This window comes from Bubalus kerabau, chromosome 1 (assembly GCF_029407905.1).
Source record: "Bubalus kerabau isolate K-KA32 ecotype Philippines breed swamp buffalo chromosome 1, PCC_UOA_SB_1v2, whole genome shotgun sequence".
Taxonomy (NCBI): domain Eukaryota; kingdom Metazoa; phylum Chordata; class Mammalia; order Artiodactyla; family Bovidae; genus Bubalus; species Bubalus kerabau.
Window position 1 is genome coordinate 238,182,137 of NC_073624.1, and position 22,675 is coordinate 238,204,811.

Sequence of the window (22,675 nt, forward strand, 5' to 3'; positions counted from 1 at the left end):
TCACAAGGCATCCAGCCTAATTCCCTAGTGTTATTAGGCTGATAATCCTTAGTTTAACTGCTCCCAATGTAAGGCAACTTTTAAACTTAAATGATTTAAATAATCGGGTGGGAGTCATATAAATCCACCCTGTAACTGAAGGAGGGTCCCTCCTAATGATCAGGAAGTTATATTTGCTGACTGAAATTTAGTTTGTCATATTTGAGCTTGAGTAAAATTAAAAGAAAATTCATATTATAGCCATGGTCAGAGAAAGCACCATTGATTGGCCAAGTGAGGGAGTCCAATCTAGTAATATCAGTATCTGCTCAAACAGAACTATAGCTTTCTTCTGGAATAAATTTCCTAAGTGTCATCCAATTAGACCCATGGAGAGGAGAAATCCACCAAGGTAACTCAGAAGTACTAGATGTAGGTAACTGATCATAAGCCTAACAATTAGATTAATTTTTAAACTCTGTGTAAGACTTACACCATGATAAAAAAAAAAATGGATTTATGAAAAAGTCCAAGAAATTATCAAAAAATAATAATATATAATTATATCCATATTTATATAATTACATAATATGACATTATTATCTAATGTAACTATTATGCTGAAAACACTATAAATAATCATACAGGTCAGGTCGGTAATCCAGGGATAGCTGTCCACTTCTGATGTTGTCTTCTCTTTGTCTTTGTAGGAGTGAAGTTTCTCCTCTGTTTGAACTTTGTTTTAGGGTGAGTCTAAGGGCTCCAGTCGGAGAAGACATTGGCACCCCACTCCAGTACTCTTGCCTGGAAAATCCCATGGATGGAGGAGCCTGGTGGTCTGCAGGCCATGGGGTTGCTAGGAATTGGACACGACTGAGCGACTTCACTTTCCCTTTTCACTTTCATGCATTGGAGAAGGAAATGGCAACCCACTCCAGTGTTCTTGCCTGCAGAATCCCAGGGATGGGGGAGCCTGGTGGGCTGCCATCTCTGGGGTCGCACAAAGTCGGACACAACTGAAACAACTTAGCAGCAGCAGCAGCAGCAAGGGCTCCCGTGCAAGAACTCTTTCTAAGTGGAAAATACAAAACCAAAAGTCAATTTCTTTCATTTGTTCTGTGCATAAGCTAATCAAGAATGTCCGACAAGTGTCCTTTCATGTAGGTTGGAGGCAGTCCTTTAAATGATGCCTTTCCAAAATGCATAATCTTCTGGTTATAGGTCATGGGGCATCTGATATTCATCCAAAGATAGATTACAGTGATAATCTTCAGAGACAAACTTAGAGTGTCCTTTTAATAATTCAATTAAACTCTACAATAATGTAACCTAACAACAGGGGTCTATCTCAGAAGTGAGTCTTGGGCAGTAAACACAGACCTAAATTAACAATACTAGAATTTAATATCCATATATGTAATTTTTCTCTCTAAAATTATGCTGACTTCTATCAAATATAGTCAAATTAAGAGAAATTTGTTTGCAAAAATAAGTCTGCTTTCAGTAAACTTGGCCTGATTACTTATATAAGTGTAATTGATCATACAATCCTTTTAAAAATTGGTTTAGGTGGAACTTTTTATAAAGAATCTCAGATTGAATTTTTAAAAGGCTTCTTTCTCAAGGTGAGAAAAATCATCCCAAGGGCATGCCATCAGATCCCACCTGTGATACCTAAAGATCTGAATTAATTTCTCTCTTCTCAGTGTTCCAAAGTGTCTTCAGATTCCTGCAACTGTCAGGAGGTGGACTTTCTCATTTACTTCATAAGTCTGCTAGCAACCTAAGGGTTTACAATTTTAGAGAGATCAGGTAGAAAGAAAAGATACATGTTTCAGTTTTGCTTACAAAGGTATCACTAACCAAATTGCTGTAAGTCATAATTAGTTTAAGGGGAAAGGTTTCCTTATATCTGGAAAACAGATTAAAAAGCAGTAATATTTCAGACCAGAAAAACTATAAAATCTATAACCATGTTCATCAGTTCACTCAGTCCTTGACCTTTTGTTAACAGTTTTATAAAGCTTTTAAAAGCCTGCACTTGTCAAAAATCCTTTCTGTGAATTTTCTTGAAAATGAAGTATTTTTGCAAAGGCGTCAGGATCAAACAATAACTGTCTATGAACAACAAAGATTTTTAAAAACATGGTTAAAGATCCGATTCTGATGCAATTGACAAGAAACTTCTTTACTGCTGTGACACACATTTTTAGATAATAATCAGAAATAAGACTAATAACATTTTACTATGACATACCAGATTCTTAGGAATTCCAATAATTTCTAGAGTATCTAAAACATTCCCCCCCCCCCCCGCCCCGTACAATATAGCCTAAGGATGTTTACCACCATCCGTTTGAAATGCTTCCCATGCAGTTTGAAGTGAAAGTGAAGTCGCTCAGTCCTATCCGACTCTTTGCGAAACCCCCGGACTGTAGCCCACCAGGCATCTCCGTCTTTGGGATTCTCCAGGCAAGAATACTGGAGTGGGTTGCCATTTCCTTCTCCAGGGGATATTCCTGACCCAGGAATGGAACCCAGGTCTCCCGCATTGCAGGCAAACGTTTTAACCTCTGAGCCACCAGGGAAGCCCTTCCCATGCAATTTAACATAGGATATAAGCCTAGTTAGTTCAACATTTTTATCTTTGATAAAGAGAGAAACCACATCCCTTAGGTGTTTCAGGACCTTTTGGAAAATCTCAAAGTAAGCTAAAGGTCAAATAAACTTCAAGTAGAATTTGATCTCTGGCAAGTTTGCCAAAAATATCAAAAGGCTTTAAAAAAACACTTGGTCAGGTGGCATCACAGGTCACTGTGAAACAATACTTATTGACTTAACTAAGAAACGATAAAATATTTCAAAGGCAAATACAGAAAGTTATAAAAAATTATTTAAAATACAAAGAACATTCACAATCTGTTACAAAAAGCAGATCAATATTCTTAAGAAAACTCTCCCCTCTTAATAGAGAGAAACCAAATTCAGGTTTTGTACCATTTTACATTTAATATTGAAATTCATTTGCCCAATTAAATTAATTTTAACCTTTCAGGTCAGTTCAGTTCAGTCGCTCAGTCGTGTCCGACTCTTCGAGATCCCATGAATCGCAGCACGCCAGGCCTCCCTGCCCATCACCAACTCCCGGAGTTGACTCAGACTCATGTCCATCGAGTCAGTGATGCCATCCAGCCATCTCATCCTCTGTTGTCCCCTTCTCCTCCTGCCCCCAATCCCTCCCAGCATCAGAGTCTGCCCAAACATAAAATCCTTTCTAAAGTTTCTTTTTTCCTCTCAAACCTAGTTTTCTATACTTACAATAATCTGTCTCTTCTTTCCTATTTAGAAATAACTAGCATCAGAACAAAATTATTTTCTTTTTCCTTAATAAAATGCATTTTTATTTCTTATATCTTCTTCTTGTGAAGTCGCTCAGTCGTGTCCGACTCTTTGCAACCTCAGGGATGTAGCCTACCAGGCTCCTCTGTTCATGGAATTTTCCAGGCAAGAGTACTGGAGCGGGTTGCCATTTCCTTCTCCGGGGATCTTCCCAACCCAGGGACTGAACCCAGGTCTTCCATATTGCAGGCAGATGCTTTACCATCTGAGCCACCAGGGAAGCCCCTCTTCTTCTTACTTGCATACAAAGACGTTTTTCATATTAACTTTATAGGCTGCTGCTGCTGCTAAGTCGCTTCAGTTGTGTCCGACTCTGTGCGACCCCATAGACGGCAGCCCATCAGGCTCCCCAGTCCCTGGTATTCTCCAGGCAAGAACACTGGAGTGGGTTGCCATTTCCTTCTCCAATGCATGAAAGTGAAAAGGGAAAGTGAAGTCGCTCAGTCCTGTCCCACTCCTAGCGACCCCATGGACTGCAGCCTACCAGGCTACTCCGCCCATGGGATTTTTCAGGCAAGAGTACTGGAGTGGGTTGCCATTGCCTTCTCCGAACTTTATAGGCTAATTACTTAGAATTATCAAATTTTTTAAAATATTTATTTGACTGCATTGGGTCTTCATTGGGGCATGCAGGATCTTTAGCTACAGCAGGCAAACTCTTAGTTGGGGCACATGTGGTCTAGTTTCCTGACCAGGGATCAAACTCAGGCCCCTGCATTGAAAGCAAAGGGTCTTAATCATTGAACCACCAGAGAAGTCCTGAATTATCAACTTTCAAAAACCTTAATCTCTAGTGAAAACTGAGAAGCAAGCAATTACATACTGTCTTTTACATTAGCATCCCATAGATTGGCAAACTTGAAATACTATTTATAAAAACTCAACATGCAAAAACTAAGATCGTTCAAAATTGAGAAAGGAGTACATCAAGGCTGTATATTGTCACCCTGCTTATTTAACTTACATGCAGAGTACATCATGTGAAATGCTGGGCTGGATGAAGCACAAGCTGGAATCAGGATTGCAGGGAAAAATATTAATAACCTCAGATATGCAGATGACACTACCCTTATGGCAGAAACCAAAGAGAAAATAAAGAGCCCCTTGATGAAAGTGAAAGAGAAGAGTGGAAAAGCTGGCTTAAAACTGAATGTTCAAAAAAAGAAGATCGTGGCATCCGGTCCAACCACTTCATGGCAAACAGATGGGGAAACAATGGAAACAGTGACAGACTTTATTTTCTTAGGCTCCAAAATCACTGCAGATGGTGACTTCAGCCATGAAATTATAAGACACTTGTTCCTTGGAAGAAAAGCTATAACCAACCTAGACACCATATTAGAAAACAGAAACATTACTTTACCAACAAAGGTCCATCTAGTCAAAGCTATGGTTTTTCCAGTAGTCATGTATGGATGTGAGAGTTGGGCCATAAAGTAAGTTGAGCACCGAAGAATTGATGCTTTTGAACTGTAGTGTTGGAGAAGACACTTGAGAGTCCCTTGAACTTCACGGAGATCCAACCAGTCCATCCTAAAGGAAATCAGTCCTAAATATTCATTGGAAGGACTCATGCTGAAGCTGAAGCTCCAATACTTTGGCCACCTGATGTGAAGAACTGACTCATTAGAAAAGACTCTGATGCTGGGAAAGATTGCGGACTGGAGGAGAAGGGGACAACAGAGGATGAGATGGTTGGATGGCATCACAGACTCGATGGACATGCATTTGACCAAGCCTTGAGAGTTGGTGATGGACAGGGAAGCCTGGTGTGATGCAGTCCATGGGGTTGCAAAGAGTCGGACACAACTGAGAGACTGAACCGAAGATCGTGGCATCCAGTCCCATCACTTTATGGCAAATAGAAGGGGGCAAAGAGGAAGCAGTGTTAGATTTTCTTGAGTACCAAAATCATTGTGGACGGTGACTGCAGCCATGAAATTAAAAGACACTTGCTCTTTGGAAGAAAAGCTATGACCAACCTCGACAGTGTATTAAAAAGCAGAGACATGCCTTTGCTGCCAAAGGTCAGCATAGTCAAAGCTGTGGTTTTCCTAGTAGTCATGTGACAGTTAGACCATAAAGAAGGCTGAACACTGAAGAACTGATGCTTTCAAATTGTGGTGCTGGAGAAGACTCTGGAGAGTCCCCTGGACTGCAGGAAGATCAAACCAGTCAAACCTAAAGGAAATCGACCCTGAATATTCATTGAAGGACTGATGCTGAAGCTGAATCTCCAATACTTTGGCCACCTGTTGCAAAGAGCTAACTCATTGGAAAGATCCTGATGCTGGGTAAGATTGAAGACAAAAGGAGAAGAAGGCAGCAAAGGATGAGATGGTTAGATAGCATCACCAAGTCAATGAATTTAGCGGACATGAATTTTAGCAAACTCCGGGAGATAGTGAAGGACAGGGAAGCATAGTGTCCTGAAGTCATGGGGTCGCAAAGAGTTGGACTAGACTTAGTGATTAAACAACATAATGTCTAAAATGCGTGTGTTTTCTTAAAGAAAACGTGACAATGTGGCATCAAATGTATGTATTAATAGTCCTGAATCTTTAGTTTCTCTGCAAAATGATGTCAACATTCAGTAATTAATGTGGACAAGGCTCTGTGATGTGCAGTAAGTGTACAATTCCATAGGACTGAATTTTCAGACAAGCTGTCTCCCACAGGAGCCCTCACTATGTTCTCAAGGCTCCCAAACAGCAAAATGGATTTTTTTAATTTAAGTTTTTTGACAGTTGCTACTCTAGGATCAACTTTGTGACCCCTTGAAGATACATCCCAGTTGAGGGATAAGGCTCAGGCAGCAAACATGAATGTCCACAGGAAATGAAGCCCCAGTGCAGGCACAGAGAATGAGAGGATCAGACTCACCTTTGAGAAGGAATGCAGGGGCCACTATGGTGAGAAGCATGAGGACCTGTCAGGAAGTACTGCAATATTTCTGTCTGGGGGTGCTTCAGTCTGAAGAAGGCCTTGGTTGGAGGAGGCCCAAGTCTTAGAGCTTCCTCGACCTACTTGAACACAAGCTCCCTCCTGTTGCTGGGCCTTCACACATGCTGCCCGAAACTACTTGCTAAAAATCAACCCTTCCATAAAACCAAGAGGTATGATCATGTCTTTAGCCACCTCATGCGAAGAGTGGACTCATTGGAAAAGACTCTGATTCTGGGAGGGATTGGGGCAGGAGGAGAAGGGGATGACAGAGGATTAGATGGCTGGATGGCATCACTGACTCGACGGACATGAGTCTGAGTGAACTCCGGGAGTTGGTGATGGACAGGGAGGCCTGTCGTGCTGTGATTCATGGGGTTGCAAAGAGTCGGACACGACTGAGAGACTGAACTGAACTGAGCTGAACAGAAGTGAGGATGGAGAGCAGTTCAGGCCCTGGTTGTTTCAACACAGGACCAGCAGGACTTCTTACAGAGTGTGGAGTAACAGCCTAAAGATGACTCCAAGCGATGTGGCCTGACAACTGGAAAGACTGGAGGTGCCATCAACCGAGACAGGGGTAGCTGTGTGTAAAAGTTTGGGAGGAAATATTGTGGACTTCAGACATGTTGAGTTTCAGATTTCTCAGACACCCAAGTAAATCTGAAATACTGAAAATACTTATTTGACAGACGTCAGTCTAGAAATGGGATTTTAAAGCCATGAACCAGAGTTGATGCTCAGGGGATCTTCTTGGCTTAGAGACTAGGCCCTGGGGCCTTGTGCAAAAGTAGGAGGTGGAAGAGGCACATCACACTCATAGAAACAAGCCAATGAAGCAGGAGGAAAGGTAAAAAGTAAATGGGATCCTACTGCAGCCAAGTGAAACAAATGCATTAACAAAGAGGCGATAATCATGAATCAAATGCTGCAAAGGCAATGAATGAGATTTGCCTATACGACAGAGCAACCTGGAGATCATTAATGACCTTAATAAAAGCAGTTTCAGTAAAGAATAGTTGAATGACTGTTCACTTTCCTAATCTATGTTACATCTCAAGAAAAGGCTGGTGCACTGGGACGACCCAGAGGGATAGAATGGGGAGGGAGGAGGGAGGAGGGTTCAGGATGGGGAACACATGTATACCTGTGGCAGATTCATTTTGATATTTGGCAAATCTAATACAGTTATGTTAAGTTTAAAAATAAAATAAAATTTAAAAAAAAAAAAGAAAAGGGTTTACAAGGAAAGGGAAACTCAAAAGAGAATTAAAAATTGAGGTCAGGGAACTCTTTCAAGGAATTTTGTGACAAAAAATAAAAGGAAGGAGGAGTTTGGAGGTAGGGTTAAGAGACAGATGATAAAAATAACAGCATGTTTGTATGATCTGGAGATGACTGAGTGGAAGAATTGATTTGGGCAAGGGAAAAATGCATGGAGCAATAGAGGGACAGAATTCACTGTCCGATTAGGGGATTCTACTGAGACATGACTGGGGATAGCACATCTTCAAGAGCAAATGGACGAGGGACTCACTCATGATCATTTGGAAATGCTGAGGTGCCACTGGAAACCAAGGGGTCATGAAAGGAAGACCAGCCCAGGAGGTGCCTCTGGAAAGCAAGGGGTCATGAAAGCAAAGCCCAGGAGGCCAATGCTCTCCAAGTATCTGCAATTGCCAACTATGAGGAAGAACTCTCATCAGAGGATAGCTATTTTTCAAACCTTCTCCAGTATTTAAATAATCCCATCATCTTCCCCCTCTTAAAGCATTCAGGCGTTTCCTAAGACCAAAGTTGAAACTCTAAAAGCTGCCCAGAAGAGACTTCCCAAGCTAGCCACACCCTTCCTTCTATCCCAAGTGGCACCCCACTCCAGTACTCTTGCCTGGAAAATCCCATGGGCGGAGGAGCCTGGTAGGCTGCAGTCCATGGGGTCGTTAAGAGTCAAACACGACTGAGCGACTTCGCTTTCACTTTTCACTTTCATGCATTGGAGAAGGAAATGGCGGCCCACTCTACTGTTCTTGCCTGGAGAGTCCCAGGGATGGCGGACCCTGGTGGGCTGCCATCTATGGGGTCACACAAAGTCAGACATGACTGAAGTGACTTAGAAGAAGAAGAACAAAACTCCAAGCCAAAACTTGTACTTGCTAATCTTTGCAAGATCAACTTTCTAACACATATAAGAATACTATCAAACCTGCAAAAGTCAGAAGCAAATATCAGGCTCCTCCTTTATATTTTACAAATGTTTTAACTTTACACACCACAGACATTGATGAACAAAATTGTTCACAGAAATACACATACTACACCCATCTAACAAATAAGGAAAGACTCACCAAAGGGATGTATTGACTCTAAGTCACACAGCTTTTGTTTGTTTGTTTGTTCCCCTTGCTTGCCTTGTGGGTTTTTAGTTTCCCAATCACAGATAGAATCCACGCCCCCTGCAGTGGAAGCTCTGAGTCCTACCACTGAACTGTCATGGAATTTCCCACACAACTTTAAAGGGGCCTCAGTGAGCATTCTTTCCTCCAAAGGTCCCACACAATTCTGCTCAGGTTTCTTTTCCTCTCTCTTTCCCTCACTGATGTTGCCCAGGAAAAGCTTAAACAATTCCAATGTGTAAGTCCATTACTCTAGTTAATGAGGATTTCTCGCTCAAGAGATATAAATCCATTTTACATGAATTACTCAATTTCTATTGGTTCATTCATCATTGTATTAAGATTCCATATTTTACTGAGAAAGTTCAAGCGGCAAAGTTCCAATTTTCTCTTCAGCATAAGACAGGATTGTACTTAACAGGTGGATGTAAGTACATCCGTCGATGTACTTGGATTCGATCTGTGATTGGGAAATCCCACAAGCCATGCAAAGGCACCAAAAAAAACAAACAAAAGCTGTGTGACTTAGAGACAATACATCCCTTTACTGAGCTAAAGAGAAGTACAGTGCTTTCCAGAGAATTGTACTTACAGGTGAGTTAGGAGGTAGTTTTCCAGCTTCTCTGGTGGTCTGTCACTGATTCTCTTTTCTCTTTATGGATAAAGATGGAATTCTAGTCGTTATCTCTTTGCCACACTTTTCCAGAGAATGTTGGGAGGTATCTTTAGAAGTTAAACTTCTCTAGTCTGCCAGTCTTTTTGCTGGATTTGATCCAGTCACTAAATAGATTACCAGGAGATTTTAGTGAGCTGGAATAGAATTTGCTCTTTGCTGCTGCTACTGCTGCTAAGTCGCTTCAGTCGTATCCGACTCTGTGCGACCCCATAGATGGCAGCCCACCAGGCTTCCCCATCCCTGGGATTCTCCAGGCAAGAACACTGGAGTGGGTTGCCATTTCCTTCTCCAATGCATGAAAGTGAAAAGTGAAAGTAAAGTTGCTCAGTCGTGTCCGATTCTTAGCAACCCCATGAACTGCAGCCTACCAGGCTCCTCCGTCCATGGATTTTCCAGGCAAGAGTACAGCTGCTTTTATTTTTTAATTGAAGTAGAGTGGATGTACAATATTTTATGTTACAGGTGTATAATGTAGAGATTCACAATTTTTAAAGGTTATGTTCCATTTACAGCTATTATAAAGTATTGGCTGTTGTATAATATGTGTTATGCAGTATATCCTTGTAGCTTATTTCATACATAGTGGTTAATACCTTTTAACCCCCTACCGGTGTTTCCTCTCCCACATTCCCTCTTCCACTGGTAATCACTAGCTTGTTCTTTATATTTGTGAGTCTGCTTCCTCTTCAATTAAATTGACTAGTCTGTTTTATCTTTTAGATTCCACATATAAGTGATTTCAATAATATAGTATTTGTCTTTCTCTGACTTATTTCACTAAGCATCAGTTCACTTCAGTTCAGTTCTGTCACTCAGTCATGTCCGACTCTTTACGACCCCATGAATCACAGCAAGCCAGGCTTCCCTGTCCATCACCAACTCCCAGAGTTCACGCAAACTCACGTTCATTGAGTCAGTGATGCCATCCAGCCATATCATCCTTTGTCATCCCCTTCTCCTCCTGCCCCCAATCCGTCCCAGCATCAGAGTCTTTTCCAGTTAGTCAACTCTTCACATGAGGTGGCCAAAGTACTGGAGTTTCAGCTTTAGCATCATTCCTTCCAAAGAACACCCAGGACTGATCTCCTTTAGGATTGACTGGTTGGATCTCCTTGCAGTCCAAGGGACTCTCAAGACTCTTCTCCAATACCACAGTTCAAAAGCATCCATTCTTCGGTGCTCATCTTTCTTCACAGTCCAACTCTCACATCCATACATGACCAATGGAAAAACCATAGCCTAGACTAGACGGACCTTAGTTGGAAAAGTAATGTCTCTGCTTTTGAATACGCTATCAAGGTTGGTCATAACTTTTCTTCCAAGGAGTAAGCGTCTTTTAATTTCATGGCTGCAGTCACCATCTGCAGTGATTTTGGAGCCCCCAAAAATAAAATCTGACACTGTTTCCACTGTTTCCCCATCTATCTCCCATTAAGTGATGGGACCAGATGCCATGATCTTCGTTTTCTGAATGTTGAGCATTAAGCCAACTTTTTCACTTTCCACTTTCACTTTCATCAAGAGGCTTTTTAGTTCCTCTTCACTTTCTGCCATAAAGGTGGTGTCATCTGCATATCTGAGGTTATTGATATTTCTCCTGGTAAGCTTGATTCCAGCTTGTGCTTCTTCCAGCCCAGTGTTTCTCATTATGTACTCTGCATAGAATTTCAATAAGCAGGTTGACAATATATAGCCTTGACAGACTCCTTTTCCTATTTGGAACCAGTCTGTTGCTCCATGTCCAGTTCTAACTGTTGCTTCCTGACCTGCATATAGGTTTCACAAAAGGCAGGTCAGGTGGTCTGGTATTCCCATCTTTTTCAGAATTCCACAGTTTATTGTGATCCACACAGTCAAAAGCTTTGGCATAGTCAATAAAGCAGAAATAGATGTTTTTCCGGAACTCTCTTGCTTTTTCCATGATCCAGCGGATGTTGGCAATTTGATCTCTGGTTCCTCTGCCTTTCTAAAACCAGCTTGAACATCTGGAAGTTCACAGTTCACTTATTGCTGAAGCCTGGCTTGGAGAATTTTGAGCATTACTTTACTAGCGTGTGAGATGAGTGCAATTGTGTGGTAGTTTGAGCATTCTTTGGCATTGCCTTTCTTTGGGATTATACCCTCCAAATTCACCCGAGCTGTTGCAAATGGCAACATTATGCTTGTATTTATATACACTGTGACTTTTTTTTCCATTCATGTTTATGGACAATTAAGTTGCTTCCATATCTTAGCAATTGTAAATAAGGCTGCTATGAATATTGGGGTGCATGTATCTTTTTGAATTATTGCTTTTTTTCGGGGGGTATATATAACCAGGAGGTGAATTGCTGAGTCATACCATAGTCTCATTTTTAGTTTTCTTATAAACCTCCATACTGTTTTCCACTAAGGCTGCACTAAATCAAATTCCCACCAACAGTGTACAAGGGTTCTCTTTTCCCCATATCCTTGCCAACATTTGGTTTTGTGTTCTTTTTTATGAAAGCCATCCTGACAGGTGTGAGGTGATACCTCATTGTGGTTTTGACGTTTTGATTTGCATTTCCCTGAAGAGAAGCAGTGTCAAATATGTGCCTGTTGGCCATCTACATGACCCCTTTGGAAAAATGTCTACTCAGGTCTTCTGTCCATCTTGTAACATGGTTGTTTTTTTGACGTTGAGTTGTATGAACTGTTTATATATTTTGGATATTAGCCCTTTATTACTCATATCATTTGCAAATAATTTCTACCTCTCATTGTCGCCTTTTGGTTTTGTGATGGTTTCCTTTGTTGTGCAAAAGCTTTTAAGTTTAATTAGTTCCCATTTATTTTTGTTTTTATTTCTCTTGCTTTAAAAGGAGCAGATGCGGGAGAAGGCAATGGCACCCCACTCCAGTACTCTCGCCTGGAAAATCCCATGGATGGAGGAGGCTTGTGGGCTTGTGGTGCATGGGGTCGCTGGGACTCGGACACGACTGAGCGACTTCACTTTCACTTTTCACTTTCACGCACTGGAGAAGGAAATGGCAACCCACTCCAGTGTTCTTGCCTGGAGAATCCTAGGGACGGGGTCGCACAGAGTCGGACACGACTGAAGTGACTTAGCAGTAGCAGTGTGTACCTGAATCTTAATTAGATAATGGTTGAAATACAAACCATCCTTGATACTGTCAAAAAATAAATAAATAAATAAATAAAAGGAGCAGATGCAAGAAAGCATAGCTACTTTTTTTTTTTTTTTTAATGTACAGGTTTTGTAATTCAACATGTATTCTCTTGCTTGCTGACTGCAACATGGGAAGACCCAACCTCCAGACCCTCTGGTCACTGCATCCTGCTGCCAAGCAGGCCATTGGGTGTGATCTGAGACCTCAAGACTCCCAGCTGCCTGAACAAAGTAAGCAGGGTCCATTGTTCCCCTAAAAATTGAACAATGGCCCCCAGATGTCCCCTTGCTGCAAGGAGCCAGCATGCTGTTGGGGAGCCAGACTGAAACCTCTGAAATGTTGGTGGCGGGTCAGGGAGTGGGAAGGAGTGTGGTCATGACTACTCCTGGACCTCTACAGCTCAGAGCTCAGCCTGAGGCAGGGTGTGGGGGATGGTGGGCATGGTGAGGGGGAATAAATGAGATAAACTTACACTCATGACCAGGAGCCCCAGGCCCAAATAGCTCCCAGAAGCACAGCCCTGAGGACAGAAGAGGAAGTCACTTGGGCCCTGGGTGGAGCCATCCTGCAACCCCTCCATAGGATGGACCCAGGGTCTCTCTGTGGGTGAGACTGATGTGTCACTCCAACCTCAGCCATGGACAGCATGTGGTGAATCAAGAGGATGGTGGTTATAGGTGTGTAGTGGTGAGCATAGGGGTGCTGAAACATAGCAGGTGGAGGGTGATGGCCCAGACAGACTTTAGCTCATCATGACCAAGCCCTGGGCATTCACTCTCCCCACCTGGGCCACCAGCCAGGCCCCTGTCCTCAGACTCTGCCCAGGAAGCCAGGCACAGCTGAAAGCTGAACCCTCCCAGCCGCTGGGCCTAGTCCTGGCCTTGGCAACCTGGTCTCTCCCTCCCAGAAGGTCCAGCCTCACCTCCAGGGCCTTAAGTGAAGTGAAGTCACTCAGTCGTGTCTGATCTTTGTAACCCCATAGAATGTAGCCTACCAGGCTCCTCTGTCCATGGGATTTTTCAGACAATAGTACTGGAGTGGATGGCCATTTCCTCCTCCAGGGGATCTTTCCAACCCAGGGATCGAACCCGGGTCTCCCGCATTTTAGACAGACACTTTATCGTCTGAGCCACCAGTGAAGTCACCTTATTGTACCAAGAAGGACCCTGGTCACACCTGGGTTCCCCAACCCCATGGCAAGCAATTCTGGGCATGGAGGGTGCTTCAGGCATCGTCTCATCCACACCAATTAAGAACTAGGACCCTGGCAGGCTCCAAGGGGAAGGTTAGTGCCAAGGGGACCAGGACTGGACACATGGTCCCCAGCACAGGGCACCTGGCACAGTTGGGACCAGGCCTCTTCTACAGATCTCTCAGCTCTGGCTGCTAGATAAGGGCCAGCCCCAAATTTACTCAAGTCCCCCTGGTCAGATGGTCATAGGCCAATGACTCAGCTACTCAGGGGTACGGTGTGTACTACTCGCTCCAGCTTGCTCCAAAGCAGCTGCCACCAGGTCTGCTTATCCTTCTCCAGGGCTGTGTTGGGGTCTTGCCCTTGTACTTGGTGATGTAAGAGTAGATCTCATGCAGGATACTCATGCTATTGAATTGACTCAGGTCCAACGTGAAATATGCACTTGTGTCCTGGTAGCTGATGGCAGGTCATCTTGGTGATGTAGGCATAGTAAATCTCCACCTAGCTCTTGTAGCTAAGGATGTCCTTGGTGTAGAGCAGCTTCTGGGAGGAAAAGTCCTTGCCCAGCTTGTGCTCAGATGTGGAGCAGGAGTCCATGAAGGCCTAGGCCCACTGACAGCCAGGCGTGAGCACTGCTGCTCTTGTAGATGTTGAATAGGACCTGTCGGTTCTTGATCGTGTTCAACCAGGAGCACAGGAGCAGGCAGTTTTTCTTCCAGGTGTGATTCATATCTGCATCATGTGCCTGGTGCCGATCAGCCTGCTTGTCCAGGAAATCAAACATGTACTCGATGGCCAGCAGCAGGGCTGAGCCCCAGTGCATGCTGAAGATGGTTTGGAAGAGGGCATCCACGAACTTCTGTAGCATGCCCTTGATGGCCAGAAGCCACATCAGGAAGTTCTCGAAGACCGTCTTGCTGCCTCAGTTGCCACTGAGATGTTCCAGGTGGTCATGGTTCTTAAAAAGGAACACTGCTACTTTTTATATCAAAGAGTGCTCTGCCCATGTTTTCCTCTGGCAGTTCTGTGGTTTCTGGTCTATTTATGTCTTTAACCCATTTTTGTATGTGATATTGAGTGAGTGAGTGATTCAAAGTCACTCAGTCATATCAGACTCTTTGCAACCCCATAGACTATACAGTCCATGGAATTCTCCAAGCCAGAATACTGGAGTGGGTAGAATCTCCCTTCTCTAGGGGATCTTCCCAACCCAGGGATCGAACCCAGGTCTCCCGCATTGCAGGCGGATTCTTTACCAGCTGAGCTATCATTCTTCTACCTGTAGCTGTCCAGTTTTCCCAGCACCGCTTTTTGAAGACTGTCTTTTCTCCATTGTCTATTCTTGCCTCTTTTTTCATTGATTAATTGACCAAAAGTATATGATTCTGAATTCTCCATCCTCTTCCATTGATCTGTGTGTCTATTGAACAAGTACCATAATGTTTTGATTACTGTAGCTTTTGTAATATAGTCTGAAGTTGGGGAGTGGGATTTCTCCACTTCGGTTCTCTTTCTCAATATTGTTTTGGCCTTTTGGGTCTTTTGTATTTCCACATAAATTTTAAAATTGTTCCTAGTTTTTGAAAGATACTATTGGTATTTTGGTAGGGATTGTATTGAATCAATAAATTGCCTTGGGTAATTTTAACAATATTATTTTAACAATATTATTTATTGTTAAACATTAATAAAATGTTTTCATTAATAATTAATATAAATTTGATATATATTGTACATTATATATAATTATATGTATATTATATATAATATATAAAATATGAGTTTATATATTTATATAAATTTTAAAACATAAATGTTATATAAATATTAATAAATATTATACTTAATATTTACCAATATTAATTATTTTAATAATCATTTTAACAATATTAATTCTTCCAATGCAAGAACATGGTATAATTTTCCATCCATATTATCTTCAGTAGTTTTCCAAGCACAGGTCTTTCACCCCCTTAGGCAGTTTTATTCTAGGAATTTTATTCTTTCTGAGGTAGGCTGTTTTTAAAAGATTCAGCACAGGTCTTGATTTAGGGTCAGACTTTAGGCCTGAAAAGTCATATGAACTTTGAGACTGTTTATACAAGAAGGGACTTTAATTACCTGGGGCCAATCCTCTTGATATGTATGTGAATAAACTGAGGACCAGAGAGAAATAGACAAGAGGACCCACAGAAGTCACTCGGGACCAATACAGAAGTGAAAGCCAGGTTCACCTACCCCTATTCCACTGTTCCTCTTCATCAACAAACATTATTTCACCAATGTTTTTTGTTGTTGTTCTTTGCAGCACTCAGCTTGTGGGATCTTAGTTCCCCAACTAGGGATATAAACCCACAGCCTCTGCAATCAAAGCTCAGAGTCCTAACCAGTGGACTGCCAGGGAATTCCCATTTATTTCACCAAATATTCATCAAGCACCCAATACTAAGCAATGCAACATTTTAAGTAGATAAAGCAAACCCAAAATCTCCACCTTTGAAAGTTTAGGAAAACAAGCCACCACTTTCAGTATGAATGAAGTCATCATAGGAAACAAGCTTATGGTTACCAAAGGGGAAGGTGGCAGATAAAGTAGGAGTATACAGTTAACAGATACACACTCAATCACTTTAGTAGCTCAGTCATGCCCAACTCTTTGTGACCCCATGAATCACAGCATGCCAGGCCTCCCTGTCCATCACCAACTCCCAGAGTTGACTCAAACTCATGTCCATCGAGTCGGTGATGCCATCCAGTCATCTCATCCTTTGTCGTCCCCTTCTCCTCCTGCCCCCATTCCCTCCCAGCACCAGAGTCTTTTCCAATGAGTCAACTCTTTGCATGAGGTAGCCAAAGTACTGGAGTTTCAGCCTTAGCATCATTCCTTCCAAAGAACACCCAGGACTGATCTCCTTTAGGATGGACTGGTTGGATCCCCTTGCAGTCCAAGGGACTCTCAAGAGTCTTCTCCAACACCACAGTTCAAAAGCATCAATTCTTTGGCACTCAGCTTTCTTCACAGTCCAACTCTCACATCCATACATGACTACTGGAAAAACCATAGCCTTGACTAGATGGACCTTTGTTGGCAAAGCAATGTCTCTGCTTTGAATATGCTATCTAGGTTGGTCATAACTTTCCTTCCAAGGAGTAAGTGTCTTTTAATTTCATGGCTGCAATCACCATCTACAGTGATTTTGGAGCCCCCAAAAAATAAAGTCTGACACTGTTTCCACTGTTTCCCCATCTATTTCCCATAAAGTGATGGGACCGGATGCCATGATCTTCATTTTCTGAATGTTGAGCGTTAAGCCAACTTTTCCACTTTCCACTTTCACTTTCATCAAGAGGCTTTGAGTTCCTCTTCACTTTCTGCCATAAGCGTGGTGTCATCTGCATATCTGAGGTTATTGATATTTCTTCCGGCAAGCTTCATTCCAGCTTGTGTTTCTTCCAGCCCAGCATTTCTCATGATGTACTCTGCACAGAAGTTCAATAAGCAGGGTGACAATATACAGCCTTGACGTACTCCTTTTCCTATTTGGAATCACTCTGTTGTTCCATGTCCAGTTCTAACTGTTGCTTCCTGACCTGCATATAGGTTTCGCAAGAGGCAGCTCAGGTGGTCTGGTATTCCCATCTCTTTCAGAATTTTCTACAGTTTATTGTGATCTACACAGGCAAAGGCTTTGGCATAATCAATAAAGCAGAAATAGATGTTTTTCTGGAACGCTCTTGCTTTTTCCATGATCCAGCGGATGTTGGCAATTTGATCTCTGGTTCCTCTGCCTTTTTTAAAACGGGCTTGAACATCTGGAATTTCACAGTTCATGTATTGCTGAAGCCTGACTTGGAGAATTTTGAGCATTACTTTACTAGCGTGTGAGATGAGTGCAATTGTGTGGTAGTTTGAGCATTCTTTGGCATTGTCTTTCTTTGGGATTGGAATGAAAACTGACCTTTTCCAGTCCTGTGGCCACTGCTGCATTTTCTAAATTTGCTGGCATATTGAGTGCAGCACTTTCACAGCATCATCTTTCAGGATTTGGAATAGCTCAACTGGAATTACATCACCTCCACTAGCTTTGTTTGCAGTGATGCTTTCTAAGGCCCACTTGACTTCACATTCCAGGATGTTTGGCTCTAGGTCAGTGATCACTCCATCGTGATTATCTGGGTTGTGAAGCTCTTTTTTGTACAGTTTCTGTGTTTTCTTGCCACCTCTTCTTAATATCTTCGGCTTCTGTTAGGTCCATACTATTTCTGTCCTTTATGGAGCCCATCTTTGCCTAAAATGTTCCCTTGGCATCTCTAATTTTCTTGAAGAGATCTCTAGTCTTTCCCATTCTGTTGTTTTCCTCTATTTCTTTGCATTAATCGCTGAGGAAGGCTTTCTTCTCTCTCCTTGCTATTCTTTGGAACTCTGCATTCAGATGTTTATATCTTTCCTTTTCTCCTTTGCTTTTTGCTTCTCTTCTTTTCACAGCTATTTGTAAGGCCTCCTCAGCCAGCCATTTTGCTTTTTTTCATTACTTTTTCTTGGGGATGTCTTGATCCCTGTCTCCTGTACAATGTCACAAAACTCCGTCCATAGTTCATCAGGCACTCTGTCTATCAGATCTAGTCCCTTAAATCTATTTCTCACTTCACTGTATAATCATAAGGGATTTGATTTAGGTCATACTTAAATGGTCTAATGGTTTTCTTCACTTTCTTCAATTTAAGTCTGAATTTGGCAATGAGAAGTTCATGATCTGAGCCACAGTCAGGTCCCAGTCTTGTTTTTGCTGACTCTATATAGTTTCTCCATCTTTGGCTGCAAAGAATATAATCAATCTGATTTCGTTGTTGACCATCTGGTGATGTCTGTGGGTAGAGTCTCCTCTTGTGTTGTGGGAAGAGGGTGTTTGCTATGACCAGTGTGTTTTCTTGGCAAAACTCTGTTAGCCTTTGCCCTGCTTCATTCCATATGCCAAGGCCAAATTTGCCTGTCACTCCAGGTGTTTCTTGACTTCCTACTTTTGCATTCCAGTCCCCTATAATGAAAAGGAAATCTTTTGGGGGTATTAGTTCTAAAAGGTCTTGTAGGTCTTCATAGAACCATTCAACTTCAGCTTCTTCAGCATTACTGGTTGGGGCATAGGCTTTGATTACCGTGATATTGAATGGTTTGCCTTGGAAATGAACAGAGATCATTCTATCATTTTTCAGATTGCATCCAAGTACTGCATTTCAGACTCTTTTTTTTTATAGGTGTGTGTGTGTGTGTGTGTGTGTGTCAGATACACACTACTATACATAAAATAGACAAGCAACAAAGATTTACTGTACAGCATAGGAAACTGGTGACTCAGATGGTAAAGAAATCACCTGCAAGCAAGAGAGCCAGGGCAGATCCCTGCATTAAGAAGATTCCCTGGAGAAGGGCATGGCTACCCACTCTCAGCATTCTTCCCATGGACAGAAGAGCCTGTCAGACCATAGTCCATGGAGCTTCAAAGAGGCAGACAAGACTCAGTGACTTACATTTCACACTATAGGGAACTATATTCATTATCTTGCAATAAACTATAATGGAAAATAATCTGAAATACACACACACACACACACACACGTGTGAATCACTTTGCTATAATCCTGAAACTAACATAATACTGTAAATCAACTGCACTTCAATTTAAAATAGTCGAGTTATACAGTTCCCCAATATAATTTATATACCTCTCTCACATATTAATACCACGTCCATTGATGTTCCAGGTTTTGAGGCTGTGAGTGAGAGGATGTCAGAAAATGCAATGTGAGCTAAGTGAGCTCCTGTTCACACAGCTAGAGGGCACTGCCTAGTGTAAAACAGAACATCTCCCCAAATTATGAGATAATGCATCCTTTTTCTTCATCCCCAAAACCAAAATAGTGTTTTCTACTTAAAAACACTGACATAAGAGATTTGTTTGGGGATGAAAACTTTCACTTCTAGCTATGTGCCTTGCTGCATTATCACATGATTATAAGTCATTCCCTCTGCATCCATTTTAGGGAAGATGGGTGGATGAGAAAAAAAAAAAAAAAAAGGATAGCTCTTGGCTTTCATCAGATAAGGTTAAGGGAATCTTCTGAAGGACTCAGTACTCTTCCAAACCAAGCGCACTGCAAGACTTGGGCACCAGTTGAACTCCTGTGCTAGTAGAAGTTATTCAAAATGTATGCTGAGCTTTGTCAAAAGTTTTGTCAAGGCACTGCATTTCTAGTGAGCATTGGGACTTACCACACTGACAACACAACCCTCTGTTAACTAGCTATGTTGCTAAAGAATGTTAACATTTTAAAATTTCAAAGCTTCAAACGTCAAAAATAAAAAATGAATTATTTCGAGTGAAAGGAACACTACTGAAATAAATTGCTGTCAAAAATGACTGCCTTGAGAAAAAAACATACATCTAGTAATACACTGAATGGTATATTTCTTTAAAAATATACTATTGTTCTATTGTCATGATAGTTCAAATACAATCACATCCTTTGACACAACAATTCCATGTCCACAATCATAATATTGGAAGTATACAGATGAACATGAGATCAGATTAGATCAGATCAGTCACTCATTCGTGTCCGACTCATTGCAAACCCATGAATCACAGCATGCCAGGCCTCCCTGTCCATCACCAACTCCCGGAGTTCACTCAGACTCACGTCCATCGAGTCAGTGATGCCATTCAGCCATCTCATCCTCTGTCGTCCCCTTCTCCTCCTGCCCCCAATCGCTCCCAGCATCAGAGTCTTTTCCAATGAGTCAACTCTTCGCATGAGGTGGCCAAAGTACTGGAGTTTCAGCTATAGCATCATTCCTTACAAAGCAATCCCAGGGCTGATCTCCTTCAGAATGGACTGGTTGGATCTCCTTGCAGTCCAAGGGACTCTCAAGAGTCTTCTCCAACACCACAGTTCAAAAGCATCAATTCTTCAGCGCTCAGCCTTCTTCACAGTCCAACTCTCACATCCATACATGACCACAGGAAAAACCATAGCCTTGACTACAGAACCTTTGTTGGCAAAGTAACGTCTCTGCTTCTGAATATGCTATCTAGGTTGGTCATACCTTTCCTTCCAAGGAGTAAGCGTCTTTTAATTTCATGGCTGCAGTCACCATCTGCAGTGATTTTGGAGCCCAGAAAAATAAAGTCTGACACTGTTTCCACTGTTTCCCCATATATTTCCCATGAAGTGGTGGGACCGGATGCCATGATCTTCGTTTTCCGAATGTTGAGCTTTAAGCCAACTTTTTCACTCTCCACTTTCACTTTCATCAAGAGGCTTTTGAGTTCCTCTTCACTTTCTGCCATAAGGGAGGTGTCATCTGCATATCTGAGGTTATTGATATTTCTCCTGGTAAGCTTGATTCCAGCTTGTGCTTCTTCCAGCCCAGCATTTCTCATGATGTACTCTGCATAGAAGTTAAATAAACAGGGTGACAATATATAGCCCTGACGAACTCCTTTTCCTATTTGGAACCAGTATGTTGTTCCATGTCCAGTTCTAACTGTTGCTTCCTGACCTGCATACAAATTTCTCAAGAGGCAGATCAGGTGGTCTGGTATTCCCATCTCTTTCAGAATTTTCCACAGTTTATTGTGATCCACACAGTCAAAGGCTTTGGCATAGTCAATAAAGCAGAAATAGATGCTTTTCTAGAACTCTCTTGCTTTTTCCATGATCCAGCAGATGTTGGCAATTTGATCTCTGGTTCCTCTGCCTTTTCTAAAACCAGCTTGAACATCAGGAAGTTCACGGTTCACATATTGCTGAAGCCTGGCTTGGAGAATTTTGAGCATTACTTTACTAGCGTGTGAGATGAGTGTAATTGTGTGGTAGTTTGAGCATTCTTTGGCATTGTCTTTCTTTGGGATTGGAATGAAAACTGACCTTTTCCAGTCCTGTGGCCACTGCTGAGTTTGCCAAATTTGCTGGCATATTGAGTGCAGCACTTTCACAGCATCATCTTTCAGGATTTGGAATAGCTCAACTGGAATTCCATCACCTCCACTAGCTTTGTTCGTAGTGATGCTTTCTAAGGCCCACTTGACTTCACATTCCAGGATGTTTGGCTCTAGGTCAGTGATCACACCATCGTGATTATCTGGGTCGTGAAGATCTTTTTGTACAGTTCTTCTGAGTATTCTTGCCATCTCTTCTTAATATCTTCTGCTTCTGTTAGGTCCATACCATTTCTGTCCTTTATCAAGCTCATCTTTGCATGAAATGTTCCTTTGGTATCTCTGATTTTCTTGAAGAGATCCCTAGTTTTCCCATTCTGTTGTTTTCCTCTATGTCTTTGCATTGATTGCTGAGGAAGGCTTTCTTATCTCTTCTTGCTATTCTTTGGAACTCTGCATTCAGATGTTTATGTCTTTCCTTTTCTCCTTTGCTTTCCGCTTCTCTTCTTTTCACAGCTATTTGTAAGGCCTCCCCAGACAGCCATTTTGCTTTTTTGCATTTCTTTTCCATGGGAATGGTCTTGATCCCTGTCTCCTGTACAATGTCATGAACTTCATTCCATAGTTCATCAGGCACTCTATCTATCAGATCTAGTCCCTTAAATCTATTTCTCACTCCCACTGTATAATCATAAGGGATTTGATTTAGGTCATACCTGAATGGTCTAGTGGTTTTCCCTACTTTCTTCAATTTAAGTCTTAATTTGGCAATAAGAAGTTCATGGTCTGAGCCACAGTCAGCTCCCGGTCTTGTTTTTGCTGACTGTATAGAGCTTCTCCATCTTTGGCTGCAAAGAATATAATCAATCTGATTTCGGTGTTGACCACATGGTGATGTCCATGTATAGAGTCTTCTCTTGTGTTGTTGGAAGAGGGTGTTTGTTATGACCAGTGCATTTTCTGGGCAAAACTCTATCAGTCTTTGCCCTGCTTCATTCCGT

At 42.0% G+C, this 22,675-nt stretch overlaps 2 protein-coding genes across 3 annotated transcripts in view; both read right to left on the reverse strand.

Moving 5' to 3' along the window:
• Positions 1-1,762, reverse strand: part of LOC129636786 (hepatitis A virus cellular receptor 1-like) — a 52,324-nt gene extending 50,562 nt beyond the window's left edge. The window contains exons 1-2 of one of the 2 annotated variants that reach the window (XM_055560482.1): positions 1,654-1,762; positions 625-1,050 (exon numbers count right to left, since the gene is read on the reverse strand). The gene's annotated coding sequence lies outside the window, so the exon portion shown is untranslated. The remainder of the gene's footprint in view (positions 1-624; positions 1,051-1,653) is intronic. The other variant, XM_055560488.1, reaches the window with a different exon arrangement.
• A 12,538-nt stretch (positions 1,763-14,300) lies between these two features.
• Positions 14,301-14,800, reverse strand: LOC129642267 (plexin-A1-like). The gene has a single exon (XM_055566814.1). The coding sequence runs from the start codon at positions 14,627-14,629 to the stop codon at positions 14,312-14,314; it is 318 nt and encodes a 105-aa protein (XP_055422789.1). The 5' UTR covers positions 14,630-14,800; the 3' UTR covers positions 14,301-14,311.
• Between the last annotated feature and the right edge of the window lie 7,875 nt (positions 14,801-22,675).

Excerpts from the sequence above, each read along its gene's own strand:
- LOC129642267 (XM_055566814.1), bottom strand. The coding sequence starts at position 14,629 with ATGTGGCTTCTGGCCATCAAGGGCATGCTACAGAAGTTCGTGGATGCC.